Source organism: Hirundo rustica, chromosome 12, assembly GCF_015227805.2.
Source record: "Hirundo rustica isolate bHirRus1 chromosome 12, bHirRus1.pri.v3, whole genome shotgun sequence".
Taxonomy (NCBI): Eukaryota; Metazoa; Chordata; class Aves; order Passeriformes; family Hirundinidae; genus Hirundo; species Hirundo rustica.
In genome coordinates this window covers 3,581,522-3,600,768 of record NC_053461.1, presented here as the reverse complement: position 1 = coordinate 3,600,768, position 19,247 = coordinate 3,581,522, and the positions used below count along the sequence as shown (strand labels likewise).

Sequence of the window (19,247 nt, the reverse complement as noted above, 5' to 3'; positions counted from 1 at the left end):
TGCTATAAACTCTAGTCATATATAAATTAAAGTGATTATTGGTATGTAGATTACTATTTTCTAATGGCATAAAAATATTTATCTTTTATAGCATGAAACTTATGAAATTGACTTGATGCTGATAATGGTGGCTGAAAGAATTGTATTAAGTGATACAAGGATTATTTATTATTTTGTACTTTGTGTTGTGCTTCATCCTATCTCAGCAAACTTTTGTTTCAGTGCTCTATTTCTCAGCTTCAGAAAATACCTGGGAAACTTAATATTTGGAGGGTTTTTTCTGGGCTACATCACTTTATTACTGAAAGCTTATGAGGGAGTTTTTCACAAATTTAGAGTTTTGATGACATAAACCAAACAGGATGTAGACCTCTGCTGTTGAGAGAGAAATGGTGAGCACCTGCATCATTGCCCACGTGCCAAAAGTGCCTGCCCAAGTGCCCAATGTGATTCTGGAAAGCTGGGAGTTCATATCCTTCCTGCTGGCAGAGCGTGTGTGCAAAGTGACCCTGGGGTGGGTGGTTCTGTGTCACCAGGATTTTTCCCCACTGTTTGGTACTTGTCAGAGGCACTGGCTCCCTACCAGAGGAAATAGCTTTTCCACAGGTTTGGCAGCTGTCCTTATGTCTCCCCAGCCATCAATCTGGCTGGCATTTTACAGGAAAAATGCTCTATAACTCTACAGCAGTCCTTTGGTGGTCTATTCAGTTTATATTACCAGCAACTGGCTGCTATGTTGGCTGCTGCTGTTTGTTAGTTTGCTGCTCTCTGAAGGACAAAATACTTTCTTCTTACTGTAGTTTGAAACTGGCTTTACTTCTAGACAAATTTTCAGAAGAGAGAATGGATTATGCTTACTCTAGGAATTTGAAAATTAGAGGCATACATTGTTTCTGAAGGGAGATTATATCAATGACTCTTGTGGAAATTAGTACTCTTAAATTGTTACTTACAAGACTCCCAAAATGAAGTCCTGCACTAGCAGAATTCCATTTTAGCTGTAGCACACTTTTTTAATCCTGGATATAATTTTCTTAGCCAAAGCAAACAAGAAGTTGTTTTAGTTCTTTAAAAATAACACTTTTTCCACCAGGTATTGTATTTAATGTCTGCCTGGTAGCTATCTGTTTCCTTTTGCAGTATGCAGCAGTGAAATACCTTTTGGTTCTCTGGTTGGAGCTAGAATTTTCCTGCTGTTTCCTCTTCCAGCTCCTCTGTTTGCTTGTGGCACTGTGTGCTGACACTGTGATTTCAGAGGACCCCTTCAGCAACTGGGCTAAATATTTTGTGTGCAGATCTTTATTCCATGACTTTGAAGTGCTAGAATTTGCAGCGGATGCCAGGGATGCAGAGGAGCCCTGAGGATGTAACATAAATTACGGAGGCTTTTGCATCCGTTAAGGCCTCTGCTTTGTTAATTTAATGAAATACCAGCTAATCTGGCTCTGACTAAAACTTTGTCACAAAATTACTCTTTTTTTATTTTTGAAAAGGAGAAGGCCTGACTCTTCATTGTGCTCTGAAGGTGGCCTCAGCTGCATTGAAACACTTTTTCTATCTGTGTCTTTCAACCACTTGAAAGCATTTCACAATATTTTTCAAGTTGTTGACTGTAGTTTTTTTTTTTTAACCTTAACAACCATATGGATTCAGAGCAATTCAATTTTATCCTCTTTGTCCTGTAAGTCTCCAGATTTCTCCTCACTTGTCATTTGTGAGGGTTTTTGACAGGTTTTGTAGCAAGACATAAAGCAGCCCTCTCTACCTGCAGATGGGGACAATGTGCTTCAGTATTGTGAAGAGGAAGTTGTGTTTCAGTGGTAACCCACTGAGTAGGCCAGAACATTTTGGAAAGTTCCAGGTCACAAATTTCAAAGATAAAATAACTTTATTCTCTTACTTCAGAGCAAGACCTTGGGGCCTCAATTTCTGAGAGAGATGTCAGTAGAGGGGGCAGATGCCTTTGACCAGTCAAAGTCTGGCATTCCGCAGAAACCCTTTTTGTGGCATTGGGGATAAATATTTGTCGTCCAGGTCTTCTGTTGTCACCTCTGTGTGCAAATGAGGCAGAGCCTGCAGTACTGTGAGGTCATTAACAATCACTTTCCAGGCTTAAAGTGGGAAGCTTTCAGAGAAAAATGTTTTTCTTAACTGCTCTCTGTGCCCTTCACCTGGAATCAATGGCTGCCTTTGCGAGCATCTTGTGAAATGAGGGGAAGAAATTGTCCTTGGGAAGTCCTTTCTCCAGTAGTTACACATAGATGAGTAACTTCTAAAATGGAGGAATAGGTAGAATTCTTTATCTTCCCAAATATATTTGATTTCTATTTTTTTAATCTCACATGGAAAGCTGATAACTTCCCTTCTTGTTTTGCTACTTACATGAACCTTCCCAATTTTCTAGTTGAAATTCATTCAAGATCCTGGATGGCTTTGTGCATAGACTTTTCCCCACTCCGTGACTTGTGTCTTACCTTTGCTTTCTGCTCTGTTTTTTATCTTCCTTTGTAATTCGTAGCTTTTTTTTTGTTTGTTTGTGTAGAGTGCTGTTGAAGTACTTGGAACTCTTTAATTGCCATATGACTCTTGATGAAACACTGTCTATGCTTCTGTTGGAAATCTCGAAACCCTTAGGAGGTTGTCCTCCTTTCCCTTTTTCACCAATAGATTTTCTTCGTATGATTTTCTGAGTTTCGCTGTTATTTCTCTGGGAGATGAAATGTGTCAAGCAGAGATGCTCAGTTCTCAAGTCTAGGATTTTCTAGATTGCTCCCCTTTCCTTCTAGATAATTTACTACTTCAAACTTTTAAAATGTGTTCTTAGAGGATTTACATGCTGTTGTTACCTAAATTGTTTTATTCTTGACCCTTGAAACCCACACATACGAGCATGAGTCTGATAATTGTTTTATAGTCTAGACCTTCTGTTTTCCCATTGATGCTGCTTTGGTGTCCAAGTAATCTTGAAGTTGCACCTCCAATGTATAATGACAGAATGTTGTGTATTGTCCCAGAAATGGTTCTCTCAGTTATCCTGCTAGATCTCATTCTTTCTAGGATATTTTCCAGCGTACTTTTTTGTTGTGCTGGCTGGTGAGGTTTTTTAGCGTGCTTCAGGTTTTGACTGTGTTTGGAGTTTTCCAATTTCATCTGGAAGCTCCTCTTGTAACTTGTTGACTGCTGTATTTATTTTACTGCTATTGTATTTCGAAACTGTTGAGGCAGTCCAGGTGTTCTGCCTTGTCATGGCCATTATGGCTTGTTCATTGTTGTGTAGTTTTTTTCCCCATAGAGGTTTTCCAGCACATTTTTTTACTACCATCTGAACGATGAATATGCACTTTTAGTTGGTGTGATTTGAAAATGAGGCCCACAATAAAAAATGGACAAGCTGAAGCTTGAGAGCCCAGTCCTCTGCTGGCTCTCTGCTCTGTTTTGGGGGTAGTATCCACTGTTGTGTGGCTGTTGGTGTCCTGCACCTTTTTGCTTTTGGTTTTGTGTGTTTATTTGGGCAGAGATGGAGCAATTAGACCAAATCCCAGTCAACTCTTACTATAGAGAAAATAATTAGTGTCAAAATTAATACTATCTTGTGGTTTTGCTTTTTTTAATGGAACTGTCTATGACAGGACACTTTTAGATTTTAGTGCCTTGTTGGTTATCTTCTTCCTGATTAATGTTGTGTTTGAATAGATGGTCTGAGTTTCAGGTAGGGAAGGACTGATCTGGTCACTTTTAAATGCAGGCAGTGTTTTGTGGTCTTAAGATTTGGGGGGTTTTGCTTGCTTATTTCAAGGTGTTTCACTCATAAAATTAAAGCTTGCTTCACTCTCACTCACACTGTCTAAATTGCTACTTATTTCTGTCTGGGACCCAGATTTGCCTGTAAGCAACAATTATTGCTCCTACTTCTGGTACTTTTTTCCTGATGTTTCTGTTCCAGACAATTGTTTGGAAATGTGATCAAACAGATCAAAGCAGTAAATTCTGTGTGGGGTAACTAACTGTAGCTCAGCAAGACCTTGGAGTTTTGTGGGAGGTGGGGCGGGGGATAAAAAAAGTTGTAGCACTGTTTCTACTTCTTTTTCCTTCCTCCCAGATCAAGCACTGCAACTAGCAGAAACTTTACTACCTCTTCAAAATCATCAGCAAGTTCTTATTCCTCAGTGTCTGCCACTTCTGTCATTACTAACGGTGATAGCAGTAACTCCTATGGACTGAACAGCTCCCACCTGGGCAGGGGGTAAGAGCAGGAATGTTCTTTTTGTTTTGTTACCCTTCATGTGAGTGATCCCATGCATCCTTCCCTGTATAGAAAAAGAGTGGTGGTGCCCTAGAGGCGTTCTGCTGCTCCTGTGTACCCGTTTATCAAACTTTGCTTTTTGAAGCCACTGCCTTCTGCTGTTCCTTGCTCACTTGCAAAAGTAGTGCATGTTCCAGAGCTTACTAACTGCCAGAGCATTGCCTGTTTTTTGAGGTGACTCAGAGCATGAGGGAAGGGATTATATTCTTCTGTCTGTCTGCTATTGTGGTAGAAGCCTTTCCAGGTACAGATCATAATTTTGTTATTATTTCTTGAAGTGTATTGTATAGACTCTTGCCGCATTAGGATAGTGTGCTGTGTACTTACAGACAGAGGAAAGGAATGTGTTATGAGCCATAAATTAATAATAGACTTTGTAAGGATTAATGTTTCCAAAGTTAGCACATACATTTCACGTTCCTGGTATTCAGCATTAGCCCCTATGAAGCAGTAGAATCAGGTTGCCTGGTTAAAAAATTTCAGTAAACAGTTTTTTGTATTCGATGTGAATTCGGCAAACTCATTGTGGAGTTCATTGTATTGTCTTTTTTTCCAGAGGTTCTGGATTTGTGTGTAACTCTTACAACTGCAGGGACAGTGCTTCCCTGTCACAACCCGGACTCTGTGGACTCAGTAACCTTGGAAACACCTGCTTCATGAATTCTGCATTACAGGTAAGAATTAGAAAGAGCCCACACTAGAATTAAATAAAAGATCAGTCTCATACATACTGTGGCTTAAAACCCGTGAAAAGAAAATATATTTAGTGTGATTCCATGAGGAGACTACACCTCTAAAAAAATGAGACCAAAAATTGTGTTTAGTTTGGCTTATGTTTAGCTCATTAGTACTATAAGACATACTAGAGTATTAAGGACTGAATCTGAAATATGTGGCATCTGAAATGGCACAGGGAAGTTGTCTTAAACAGGTGCCTGACTGTAACATAAGGTCTTAATGTTGTGCTCTGCCAAAAATGGAGGATATAGATGTGGAGGATGTTTTGACTTGTGTGGGCTTCACAAGTGACATGGACAGGTCACTGCGTGCAGTTCTGGGCCTGTGTTAAAGATTCTTGAAAAATTAAAAGCATGAAAAGCCACAGGAAGGTGCAAGGTGTTAAGATTGAAACGGTGATGCAAAGCTAATAATTATATCTTTACTTTTAAACTTAATTTCTTAGGATTATTTTGTTCATTTTAAAGAAGAACTTGCTAAGGGTAGGTTTTTTTGCTAAGAAGTTAAAACAAACTATGAGACAAATTAAATGAACTTTGATTTAAGGAACGGGCAAACTTCTAGTGTGGTACCAGTGCTGTGAAATTACTTCAGTCACTCTGTGATGGCTTTGAAATCTGGAACAGGTCTTAAAATAACTGTAATGCATTATGCATGTGGTATTCAGGACACCACAATAAACTTGGGCTGCTCTGCTTTTTATTCAACATGACTTTATTTTTGTTTGTGTCATGGTAGCTTTAAGCCACTCTATGTTTTCTTGGACTTGGCTAAGAGACAACTTTAAACGTTTTTACTGTCAAAGTGACTTAATTCAAATATACTTCAATCTTAATTTATCATGCAAACTAATCATGTTAAGGACCAATTACTTTCTTTCTTGTATTTATCTTTATGCTTTAATTTTCTCGGTATCAGTCTTTCAAATGCAGATTTCTGCCTTAATTTTTTTCTTTTCTTTTACTAAACAAGTTCTCAAGTCTCACCAGTTTTGTTAACTTGGTATATGTTCTGATGTGAAAGTTGGTTTTGTTGTTTCATTGTCACACATATCTATCATTTTGTAAATTAATTTTCTTAATATTTTTCAGTGCCTGAGCAATACTCCTCCTCTGACTGACTACTTCCTGGAGGATAAATATGAAGCTGAAATAAATCAGAACAACCCACTGGGAATGAGGGGAGAAATCGCAGAAGCCTACGCAGATCTCATTAAACAGATGTGGTCTGGGAGACAGTCTCATGTGGCCCCACGTATGTTTAAAGTAAGTGTGGCATGTTCTGGTAGCACAGCTCTGGGACAGAACAAACAGCAAAAGCTAACGGGCCTGCCACATATCTTGATGTTCTGGAGGCAGTAAGGACAGAATTGCTGCAGAGTGTCGTGGTTTGTGAATGCTTTTGGGGTACAGGGAGGAACTTTCCAGTGAGTGTCCTTCCTCACAGTTGGCTGCTGTTCTTAATGTTACTTAGTAAATGACCTCCCAACCTGAGAGTTGTTTACAGATGAATCAGAATGATCTTTGCTGCAAAACTAGGCAAGGTCACGTGAATTGCCAGGTGTGAACTTTGGTCAGTGAGAAAAGGTGTGCAAGTTGCAATCTAAAAATTTGAATTGTGAAGTGAAGATCAAAACGTATCCCCTTGTTTGTAACTTTGTATGTTGGTGTAATGTTCTCATTGCTTCAGTGTGAAGAGCTGCTTTCTGCTGAAATACTGAAAGTAGCTGGGGAAATGGTTCTGGCACCTTTCCCTGCGTTAGCATTCAGTTCACCATGGCCTACTGCCAACAGAAGGTAGCGGTGAGCTGACCTCTGCAAAAGTTAAAACCTGAGTGTTTTATATGCCCTCACTCTTGCCTTTGTGTTCCAGACACAGGTTGGGCGATTTGCTCCTCAGTTTTCAGGATACCAGCAGCAGGATTCCCAGGAGCTCTTGGCTTTTCTCCTAGATGGCTTGCATGAGGATTTGAACAGAGTGAAGAAGAAGCCCTACTTGGAGCTGAAGGATGCCAATGGCAGACCTGATTCGGTACAGTGCCGTTTACTTTAGGTTAGGGTAGGGCGGGTGGTGCTTCCCAGGGCATTTAGTTGGGTTCTGGGGCACTTCCTGGCCTTCCTGCTCACAGGCCACGCGGACATCCTTCCTACAGAGCAGTATCCCTGGCACAGCACAACCTTGTCATGCTTTGTGGCACTCTACCTAAATAGAGAAAAGTAATTATGGGGTTTACCTGATAGAGGCCAAATAAGTTTATCGTTTTCAGTTTTCTTCCTGAGATTGCAAGTCTCGCACTAAGAGCAGCCTCTGATTGCCCTGAATAGACAAATGCCAGATGCTCTTTGGTAAGGAGTTTATAAGTTGTCTTGTGAAGGTCTTCAGGGAATTGTAACTTGTTTCCTTTTAGACTTCCTTTGTGAAACATGGCCATCATTTTCCAGGAAGAAAAAAGTTACCTTTTTCTTGAAAGCTGTAACTGCAGTTGCCTTTCTAAAGCAAGAGGCAGCGCTCCATGCCTTCTGGAGAGTGGAGCATATCTTGTCCTGAAGAGCAGCAGGTGACCTTGTCACCCTGTCACTGTCCCCTCAGCTCCATTCATGCTTCTGGTATTGTGTGTACCAAGGAATACCTGATCAAACTCAGCTAAAACAGATTAAATTTGACTTGATGCTAGGCCTTAACTTCACTGAGAAGGAATCCCAGTGTGTTATGCTGGACATACACGTACTGGTAGAGCCCCTTCTCTATGAAATCAACCTATCAGTATCAATTTTCAAAGTTTTCTTTGGTCCTGCTGCTTACCCCACTGTAGAAACCTTTGCAAGAAATAACTTCTAATATATATTTTTTAATTGTCTTTGTAGGAGGTGGCAAAAGAGGCATGGGAGAATCATAGGCTGAGGAATGATTCCATCATTGTGGATATTTTTCATGGTCTTTTCAAGTCTACCCTTGTTTGTCCCAAATGCTCTAAAGTTTCTGTGACCTTTGATCCCTTCTGTTACTTAACTCTCCCACTGCCCTTGAGGAGGGATCGTCTGATGGAAGTTACCCTGGTATATGCAGACCCACAGCGCAGACCTGTCCAGGTGAGGCATGCTGAATACTCACATTTCTTTAAGTCAAGTTCTTTTCAGATTTTAAAGTTGAGACTCTTAAAGTAATCTAAAGGATATTAATGTCCACCTTAGACTGAGGTAGTTTAGGTTTTCTAATGAGAAATCTGGGATGTGAAATCAAGTGACTTTGTAAAATTTTGACTCATGAAACTAAGGTCATGGTCAGCTGGAAGTGGCTTCCTCACACTGGTGACCAGTGTGATGTGCTGCTCCCTGAAAGAGCAGTGTGCTTGCACTGTCCTGTTTACCTCGTGTTACCTTGGAAAATGTGAAGATGTAACTTGGATTGTGCCCTGGCACAGCAGCACCAGCCTGTCAAAGGAGGGGACTGTCCTGCTCTGCTCTGCCCTGGGGTGGCCTCACCTCAAACACTGGGGGCAGTTCAGGTCATCACAATATAAAAAAGACAAGAATCTGTTAAAGATGATTGAAAGAGAGCCATGAGGGTGGTGAAGGGTCTGGAGGGGTATCACTGGGTTTGTTCAGCCTGGGAAGTGGAGACTGAGGGAAGAGACCTCATTGTGGTCTTCAACATCTTCACAAAAGGGAAAGGGCAGGTATCGACCTGTTCACTGCTGTGACCAGTGACAGGACCCAGGAGAAGGGCCTGAAGCTGAGTCAGGGGAGTTTAGGCTGGATATCAGGAAAAAGTTTGTCATCCAGAGCACTGGAACACGCTCCCCAGGGGGAGGTCTCAGCAGCAAGCCTGTCAGAGGTTGAGTAATGTTTGGACAATGCTCTCAGGCACCTGGTGGGATTCTTGGAGTGTCCTGTGCAGGGCCAGGAGTTGTTTGATGATTCTTGTGGGTCCCTTCCAACTCAGCTTATTCTGTGATTCTAAATGGATTTTATACAGAATTGAAAAACATTTCCTCTTGAGGAAAAAAAAGAAAAATGACATTTGCTTTTTCAGCATCTTCAATAGACTTGTTTTAAATTTGCCCCCCACTTTATTTTCAAATGGACACACACATCCCTAAAGTAGCTTTGTGCTTGCCACACATCGCAGAAGCACAAGCTGGGGCACCCAAGCAGAGTGACTGGATGTCCTGATGGAGTTTTGAAGGACCTGATAGGCAACATTTCCATGTCTGTCAAGATTTTTGCCTTGTCCTTTAGCAGCATTGAAGAGAATGGCTCTAAGATGTTTTTTTATCACAGAAAGAAACAGCAGTTTTATGTTCTGAGCAAGCTGCCATGCCTGGTGATTATTTTTTTTCCTGAGTTTTACTACAGTTGAGCCTGATCACAGCAGAAGGCCAGCTGTTCACAGCTTTCATTCCCTCCAAATCCCTGCTTTGTAAGGTAAAGCTGAGATCCAGAAGACCTTGAAATGTGTGGTTATGCCCTTAACTTCAGCAGAACTCCTGTAAATTAAAGATTTAAGAGTTTTAAGATTTTATTTCCATTTTCTTGCTCTCTGCCTTGCATGGCTTTATTTTGCCTGGTGTAAGCATAACATTATCTTTATTTCTAGTACCGGGTTGTGGTGCCAATGATGGGGGCCATCTCGGATCTGTGTGAATCACTTTCCAAACTCTCTGGTGTTCCTGCAGAAAACGTAAGGATTAATGCAGACAGTAATTTTGATAAATGTTTGTTCTTCTTGAAGCCTTTTAGTGGCCTAGCTTTTATATGGGTGATAAGCTGAACTTAATGGGCTATTGACAAAATTGTAACAAGTTAAAATGCTGTTCTTTGAGGGTAGGATTAAAAACGTGCATGAAACAGTCTGTATTTATACTGATTGTTCCATTGCAGTAGAGGGGTTTAAGAGAAGGGACAGAAAAGTAAAGTACAACTGAAGTTGGTGTGCTGACAATTGTGATAGAGAATTGGAATAAACTGTTGCTTGAATTTAAAGGTAGCTTGGCTAAATTTACATAAGCTTTTACTATAATCACTTTGCAAATCTCACTTGCTGTCCTAGATGGTGGTGACAGATGTGTATAATCACCGATTCCACAAAATCTTCCAAATGGATGAAGGTTTAAATCATATCATGCCAAAAGACGACATCTTTGTGTGAGTAAACTGGGAGAATGCCACGTGTGAAGAATACTGCAAAACATTTGCTTTGGTTTCAGGTTCTAAAACCCCATTCCTTGTCCCCTCACAAAACCTAAACCTTCTTGTAGACTTTTGCATGACTCGGCAGTAGTACAGCACCACTCCTACCAGCAGGTCAATGTGTGCAGTGTTCAGCTGGTATTTTCTAACACAGGAGGTCATGGCCCTTTGGTCACAATGAACTTCTGGTCTGGTCTGTGTTACACAGTTTAGAACTTCCTACAAGCCTCTTTAAGACATAATTATGTCAGGATTACAGTTATGCTCTCACTGACATTTTTAGTTTTGCTCAGGCTTATTATGTTTTCCAAATCAGCCAAAAGCCTTGGGCTGTCACTACGATAGTATGAAGTCTAAGCTGTTTGACTCTGCCTTTCCAAAATCCATCATAGTTGTTAGAACACCATGACGAGGGGTTCTTCATAGACTCTTGACTGATGGATAACACTGTTAGTATCTAAACTGGGGTTGTGAGGGCAAAGCTGAGGATTTGGTTGTGCTTGATGTTCTGTATGTGTGTGGTGGGTGGGATATTTCCAGTCACCTCTGAAATCTGGTGAGGCGAGGAGAGCAAAAGTTGTGTTCCTCTATTGCAGCTGAAATGTGAGAACATTCCAGTGCAAGAGTGTTGCAACCGTGAAATTGTTGGGTCTGTGTGCAGACGTGCACTGACATCCTCAGGTGCCGTGTGAACCTTACAGGGGGTGGGATGCTGTGACATACTGGTGCTCTTCTGTCATGCTGTCTGTTGTGACCTTATTGCTGAGACTGTATGAAAGAGTTTTGTAAAAGTTGTTGTCTTCAATTGTGTGACCAGTTAGGATCCCTGGGAAGAATGTCTGGCCTTTGTGAAATCTGTTTGTCGAGTATTAGTCTGTAAGTCTGCCTGTCTCTGCAGCAGGTATAACATTTTTAAAACAGGAAGCATGATAGTACAGTGGTAATTGTGAAAAAGCCCTGCTTTCATACGGGTATAACATATTGTAAGTCCCTCCACAGAAAACAACTATGTCTGAGTCAGGTCTGCTCTGGGGTGTGGGGCAAACATTGGCTGAACTGCAGCTCCAAGTGTATTTTCCTTTGCAATTGCCACTTCCTTTTATGTGCAGGGCAACTGTAAATGAGGTGCTGCTGTGAGTCATAGTGAGTGAACTGACCTGGGGTAAAAATAGCCTTCCAGGGAAGAGGAGAGGTAGCAGGAGGAAGTTTTGCAAATCCTGTGTTTCCATGTACAACCTTCAAGATCTTTTCAGCACTGAGGGGCAAGAGCAAGCAGCCAGGCACCAGGGCAAGAATTAGGAAAAAGCTGTTCATAGGAAGTCCTTTTAATGGGTAATGCTGCCAGGAAAAAGATGTATTAAGTAATACTCTAACTACAGCTAAAAACCAGCATTCTTTTATTGAAAGGAAGTCTTGTCTCAAAAAAACCAGCAGAGAAACACTTGTTCATCAAGGGGAAAGTTTTTTAAAGGCAAATGCATAACTAGTACTAGTGTGGACAATCTGCCTGCCTTGTCTGGTTATAAAAAGTCAGCTGTTGGGTGTCCTAAGATCATTCAATAAATGGTTAAACTAGTGTGAAGGTTCTTGAATTCCACTTTGTTTCCATCTATTATTTTTTTTGTCCTGCCGGCTTCAAAACCTGTTTTCCATTAGGGAATATACTTGTAGTCATGGATGTACATCTCTGCCTTCTACTTCCTCCAGAAAGAATGGTTTTACAGTTGAAGAGGAACTTGTCAAGTGCTGCTCAAGCTGTTGTGTTTCTGCCAGAAGTTATGGACAATGATTTGGCAGATCAGGTTTCTGCCCCTCCTGCAGGTGCTGTGTCCTGTGGCTGGAGAATGTGGTGTGTGGTTGTTTGTTCAGAATGCTGCTGCCAATAGCTTCAGGAGTTTCTGATATCTCAGCAACTTAACTTCTTAGATTATGGACAAATATCTCAATGTTTAATAAAAAGAGGAATTTAAAAACATTTTAAAAAAACAGCTCTTTCAGAACCTTCCACCTTTAAAGAACAAGCTTGTTTCCACTTGAAATGTTGAGAAACATTTTATTTCCCCAAAGTCAACAAAGAAGTTTCTCACTAAAAAGCATTTTTTTCATCTTAAATTGAGGCAAATTATTTAGAGTGGCAGGAAAAGACTTGCTGCTTATGACTTGAAGGATACTCTGTATTGCCTGCATAGTCCAGGAAATGTTCAGCCTGGAAAAGTGCTCCTGTACCGGTGATGGAGCTGTGGGGTGTATCACTGGTTACACGGCATGATGCAGCTCTCTCCTGTTCCTGAAAGAAAACTGTCTTTGTATAACTTAATGAAGGGGAACAGATGCCTTTTACTGTGAAGTATAGCAGTGTCAGGTTTTACAGTCACAGTGTTTTCACCCAAAATTCACAATTAAAATAAATAACCTAAAAAGGACTCAATAAACCACACTAACTCATCAAACATTTGTTTGCACTACATTTATACTGGATATTGCTGCAAAAGAAATGCTTAAGAACACTTTCCATAGAGTGTTGGGCTGACAAGATAGCAAATGCTGTTTAAGAAAGTATAAATCCTTCTGGAAGTTCCTTGCCTACCATGTTTTGAAAACTTAAATTTTTCCTAAGATTTGTTTGAATCACTTGATGGCCTTGTATGGTAAGACTAAAACATACCAGCTTCAAGTCTAGGAAGACAGAAGTTACAGAACAGATGGGTTTTGTAATAGCATTACTTATTTACAAATCAAATAAGGAAGCTGAATCATTTCAGAGTGTTGGGCTCAGTGCAGCAAAGCCAAGTGAGAGCTATGTCAGCTATCAGCTGGGAAAAACAAACTGCAAAGGCATTTTCTGGTAGTCCTGGCACCTTTTGCAGGGTATGTTCTTAGGTACTAAATGTTAACGTAGATGTCCTTGAAGTTGACATATGATGCAACCTGGGATATGGCTGAGTACCATTAGTTAATTTTTTTTTATTCAAGTAGATGTTTTTTTAGAATCTAAGTATCTCTTGTATTTAAATTATACTCTCTTCATGATACTCGCTGTCTCATGTTGCTTGAATTCTTTCCTAATTCATGTTTTATGGATCCTTTCTCTTGTATATACTCATTGTGTGCTGTTATTTCCTAGTAATGTCCAGTAGCAAGACTTCCCTGTGGGAAAACTGTAATGTGTATATCTCCCTCCTTGTTTTAGGGAGTTGCAGTTAGATGCTAAGTTTCTTTCACTGGTCAGAAAACAAAGGGAAGAACTATCCAAAACAGAGTTAAACCAGTAGAGCATATTCAGAAACAGATATTGCTCATGTTTATTTCCCCAAAATTTGTGCATTCCCCGAGCTTACATTTTAAAATTATGGCTGGCTCAGTGGGTCCTATTGATTTTTGAGGTCTTTTTCTGAAGGATTTTGTTGCCCACTGGGGTGGGCTCACAGGCCTTTTCTTTTGTTCTTCCTGATAGCCACACTGAGTGAATTCCAAGAGAAGCTGTGCTAAACTGAAGACTACACCCTTCCGTTTAAATAATCTTTTAAAATGTGTAACAGTTTCCTCACCTGAAAAGCACTCTTCTCTTTCTCTGGCAGAAGCCAGCCAAGGTTGTTTTAGTAATCATCTGTGGTTATTTGCTGGACTCTGAGAATCCAAAGGATGAGTGGGTAGTGATAGGGCAGTACAAAGCCCTGGGGCTCGGAGTTCATGAACGGAGCCATCCCGTTGTTCCTTTGGTCCTTGCTCTTATTGTCCCCCTCTAAACATGTCATTGCTCAGAGTCCAGCAGATCTTCCACCTGTGTTCACCTTTGGGGCTGTCTCCTGTAACAGAAATCAGTTGTTTCAGTGATTCTGAAGCTGTAGGATCTGCTTGTGACTTAAACTGGCAGTTCTTGCCTTCTGTGCATTTCTTAGCATCATATTAAGTTGTCTCAGGATTGAAACGTTTAAATATGAATGTCAGTCTCTTGCAGTATTTCTTTAGGTTTGCTTTGCTGAGAGCGGTAGCCAGGCCTGCCTGTGGCAACAATACTCCTGTGGTTTGCCAGACCTCTGATTTTATGGTATTGTGTACTGGCCAGCTGGCAACACCCATCTCAATTCAGAATTCACAAACTCTTAACGCTGCGGGAGATCTGTGCTCCAGCAGAGCTGTGACTTAAAAAAATTAGTCAGTACTTTTGTACTGGTGTCTTGCTTTTGAGACCAATGTCTGCTAAGCCTCAGCTTTTGATTTGGGCCTCTCTTGGTTTGTTACTGAGCAGATCATGGATTTCCCTGAAGTGCTTGGGTTGGAAATGTCAGTGAGCAGGAACTCTCAACAACACACTGCAGCAGGAACAGAGCAGCTGGAATGGGCCTTGGCTTTTCTGAGCATTGCTTGATAGAGGATATGGTCTGCAGACATAGATAGCGTAGTCCAGACTGTGCTGTTGGTGAAATTTGGGAAACGTGCGGTATGTGGGATGAGGGAATATTGAGCTGCTACCTTTTATGGGTTGTTTCAGTGGTGGGAAAAACTGGGTTTTTTTTCTGGTTTTCACCACAGAGTTACGAAGGAAGACACATTCAGCCTTCTGGTTTTTGCAGGGCATATTGAACATCTTGAAATGTATATTGTGAATTTTAATGTGCCACTAAAGTGGTGGGGAATACTGAATCTGGGGGAGTGAGGAAGGGGGCAGGAATTGGACTCCATTTGGAACTTAAGCTGAATGGATTGCAATATGGAAAATGAAGATATGCCCTAGATGTCAAAGATAGGTTTTTCCTCTGAGCTGCTCAGTTTCTGGTTCATGAGTTCTTCTGGTGTATTATCTTACCTGTTGAGCTCTCTGATAGTAAAACCTCAAAAAGAAGACATTCAAATGCCACTGGCCTTCTTGATGTTTAGGTGACTTTAGGTAACTTTGAAATGCATCCCGAAATTAACCTGGCACCTTATACACAAGAGGACAAAACTATACATTTTCTTCTCCCAAGTCTGCTGAAGGGGAAGGAGAGTTGGGAAATTCTCCAAGCCTGTTCTTTCACAAGGCTTTGCGCTCATCTCTTTCTCATCTTGACAGGTTTGGAACTGTCAGGTAGTCCGGGAGCAAGTTGTGTTAATATTTATCAGAGAAGAGCTGAGATGCAGAAGTGGAGGGGTTGGTAGAAGCTTTGAAGCAAGATTCCTGACCCGACATGCAGGGGCAGTGCAGCCAGAGAATGGTGGGAGTATCCCAGTTCTCACAGTGTTGGAAATGGTTCTCTGCAAGCATGTTGTTCTGTGGAAGGACAGGGAGGTCTGTGGCAAATGATCCGAAGTCACTCCTGTAAAGGTGGTCTGCAAATCAATTTGATGATAGCAGTTCAGTGTTTGTGCTGAATGCTCTCATTGTCCAGGCTAAACAGAGCACAGCATTCAGCACACAACCCAAACACTTGCTATTTCTTTTCCTCAGGTTCTGGGAAGCCCAGCCCCACTAGGACCTCCGGCTCCCGCTCCAATGTAACCCCCACACATGCACCATGCTGGTGATGTGCCATCACCAGGGATCCTGCTGGAGCTTGGAGCCGGCCTACAAGGGCTCAGGTAAGAATCACATAAAAACAAACTCCACAGCCCATTTCGAGGGTATTGCTCTTAGTATTTCTTCTTAGTTCTTAGGAACTAAGAAGAAAAATGTTCTGATAGATAAACTAATTACCCTGTTGTCTTAGCCTGGCTAATGGGGCATATTACATATTTTTTTTATGTTGGTAGAAGTTTCACAAATTGATTTGCAGGTCACCTTTAACCCATAAAAGTGTGCATATTTGAATAGGAGGTATTCAGTTTGCCATAGGTGCCCTGTTTTCCACCTTCTCTTACAACATGCTGTGTATTACATTTAGCTGAGTTCATGGTCTTGGAAAAACATCACTGGCTGCAAAGATGTCAGGTTTGTTAATGTGACTGAGGCTACAGCAATTATTGAACTGAGGTAATGAGGTCAGCAGACCAGCAGGAACAGTAGTTTTATACAAAACACTTGAGATGTATGGGATCTTGTAGCAGACTGATCTCTGAAGTTTGTTCGTGCTTGCTAAAACTGGGCTTTTCTTGTTGGAAAGAGGGTTTGTGTCCTTCCAAAATGAACTTGTATTTATTTAAGCCTTGTATAAATCTCCTGTGTGAATTCTCTCATCGTTTTTAATCTTGTTCCTCTGCAAGACTGGCAAAATCCTTTGACCAGGTTCTTAGGGACAAATTGTCCATTGTCTAAGAAAGTTGCATTTTCAGTCTCCAGTCTCTTAGTTTACTTGTTTGTGAGTGTTCTGGTATTAGGAAAGAAAGTAAACAGATTAAGAGCATCTCCACTTCCTAGAAGAGATCAGAATATGTGTAGCAGTTTCTCCCACTTTTTTCCAGCCCTGTGTTTATTCTTACTGTCTATTTTGACCCTGTTGTGGTTTTTCAGCAGCATCTCTGGGTTGGTGTGCAGTAGTAACCCCCTTCAGGCAAATCTGTTTGGCTGCTTCTGCAGTGGCATTTTTTCCTGCCCTTCTCCATTCTCTTTCAAAAGAGGCTTCTTGGTTGTTGCTGTAAATTGACTTGTGATCCACATAGTGTTTTGCGGCTGGAGTTAATGTCATAGATCCCAGCACCTGTGAGGGAATGTTTCTGTAACATACAACCTATATATTAGCCTGGTGTTTAGCTCAGAGGATTTTTTGCTTTCAGTGTCCTTTCATGTAGCTCCGGTCCTTCATAGCTTTCTATTCTTCTGTGCACTTGCTTACCTTCACTGTGCAGTGGAACAAAAGTTACCTCATTGCTCACGGCCTCCTTTTTGAATTGAAACCACAGACCTGAACCTCCATAATGCTGATAAAGACTGGTCAAGTCCTACCCTATTGTTAGTTTCAGCAATGAGAGTTTTCAGATACTTTTCTGAGTTGTTATGAATTACAAAGGCAATTAGCCAGTATCTAGCAGTGTGGCAGCAGCTGAGCTAATGTTTCTGACTTCTAAAACCATGTTGTGGTGTCTGGAGTAGCATCACCGTCATGTTCTGTTATTTCAGTTAAGTTGTAACATACAGAATTATGGGGCATTGTCCAGCAATTACCAGTATCAGCTCTACAGCCTTCCTTACACTGTACATAAAGTTCTTTGGTTTTGGTTCTTTTCTTCAAGGGATAGCTATTGCTCAGGAGATCATGAAAATGACAGGTCTTAATTCTAATATGTCTGCTTGTAGTACTAGCATATAAAAGGTGTTCTGAGGTGGAGTGGGTAGAGGAGCACTTGAGTAACCAGATCTGTTATGCTGTGGTGAGAAGTATGTGAGATGCTCTCTGAAGAGTGTCATGGGATGCTGCATGCTGGCTGTTTGTGATGGATGACCCTTAGCTGTGGGAATAGTCTTTTATTTCTGTCCCATCTGTTCCTTCTCATGGGCTGGGCTTCGTTCAGGTGCATTAGGGTGGAGTGTAAATGGGGCTTCATTAATTGCTGCTTGCAGAGCACTGTGTAGGTGGTGTGAGAGGAGTCACAGGAGTGTCATGCACTGAGCTGTGTTATAGGAGTCCAGGCTATGTGTCTCGTAGGACCTGGTGTTAATCACAGATCATATTCTGGGACTGAGCATGGCCTTTTGTGGTTTAAGCCAGTACTAAGTGAAATAATTCACCTCTTTGTGGTGCTGTTTCTCAGGAAACTTTAGGAGGTGTGGACTGTATGCAATGCTGATGTCCAGGTGAATAACATTGACAGCCTAGAAAACCTCAGCATCTGCTGGCATTGGACTCTTATGCTGACTCTGAGCTCTTGTGTTCTTGGTGGGCTGGGACTCCCTGGAAGGATGTTTTTCCTTCGTGTACTGTACTGACCCAGTCCAAGTCCCAAGCTGGGATCCTTTTTTGTTGTAAGTAGGATGAAGCAGAATTAAAACTCTGAAATTTGTTCTCCTCCCTGCTCTGAACACAAGAATAAAAAATGGTTCTCAGCTCTTGAGAGAAGCAGCTTGTCTAATGTAAGAGAATCATTTGGAGTTTGAGGCATTCAGTTATGTGATTGTAGTCTTGGTCATTATGTATAGTGACATCTTTCATGAAATTTTTCTTTCTCTTTCAGTTTTAAGATAAATCTGGGGCAGGTGACTCACCAAATTAAAGAGCATTCCTGAAAATGAATCTTTTGTAATGAATAGGCCTGAAGCAAACAGTGTGATAGTGTTGGACCACGTGGTTGCTTTTGCCTCTCCTCTGACAGCTGCAAATACCTCATTTGATGTTTCACCCAGGGCACAAACTACGTCACAGTCTCCTCACTGTTCTCCCAGGCTGTTTATTGTCTTCCAGAATTTTTCTTGTTTGTTTACTGTCCTTGGATTTTTCTGTGAAGCAGATGTTTCCAGACTCTTGGTTTTATGAAACATTAGCTGCTCAGTGATGTGAGTTCAGGCCATAAAACTGATTGAGAGGCTGGAAGAATGCAAGACCCAAGGTATCAAGAAGATTTCTTTCTCCAGAGGGAACAAACGCTGTCTGAGGGATTTCAAAGTAAATTTAGGTTTTTTTTACTGGTTGAAGCACTGTGGAGTTGTCATGGTAGCATCTTGGGAGGTGACTGGTATAGGGGTTTGAATTAGGAATAAAGACAGAGGGAAGATGGCAGCTGAGTCGTTTGCAGGTGTGTGTCCTGTGCCACTGAGCCATAGGGAGTGTTCAGAAAACTTCTCTGTAGCATGAGGACAGCACAACCCCTCGTACTGCTGGAGAGACTTGCTGAACTGAGTTCATATTGGTCCTACCTGCTGTGTTTCTTGGCAGTGGAAATAACCCATGGAAATACCTATCTTTCAAACAGGTATGAAGTTTGTAATCCAAGTGAGGATGGCTCAGAGTATGTTACTCTCTCCATTTACTTTCGGGAAAAGACAATGAGGCAATCCAGCAGTACTTCAGGGACTGTGCTCTTTGGGCAGCCACTGTTAATATCTGTGCCCAAACACAAGCTCACTGTGGATCACCTCTACAGCGTGGTTTTGGAACGGATCAGGTAAG

The 19,247-nt window shown here is 41.3% G+C and overlaps 1 protein-coding gene across 1 annotated transcript in view; it reads left to right on the top strand.

Moving 5' to 3' along the window:
• Positions 1 to 19,247, top strand: part of USP4 (ubiquitin specific peptidase 4) — a 31,933-nt gene that overhangs the window by 7,370 nt on the left and 5,316 nt on the right. The window contains exons 7-14 of the mRNA XM_040075880.2: positions 4,100 to 4,243; positions 4,860 to 4,977; positions 6,133 to 6,306; positions 6,914 to 7,072; positions 7,906 to 8,130; positions 9,638 to 9,721; positions 10,091 to 10,185; positions 19,051 to 19,242. Of these exons, the coding sequence (XP_039931814.1) occupies positions 4,100 to 4,243; positions 4,860 to 4,977; positions 6,133 to 6,306; positions 6,914 to 7,072; positions 7,906 to 8,130; positions 9,638 to 9,721; positions 10,091 to 10,185; positions 19,051 to 19,242 (1,191 nt within the window). The remainder of the gene's footprint in view (positions 1 to 4,099; positions 4,244 to 4,859; positions 4,978 to 6,132; positions 6,307 to 6,913; positions 7,073 to 7,905; positions 8,131 to 9,637; positions 9,722 to 10,090; positions 10,186 to 19,050; positions 19,243 to 19,247) is intronic.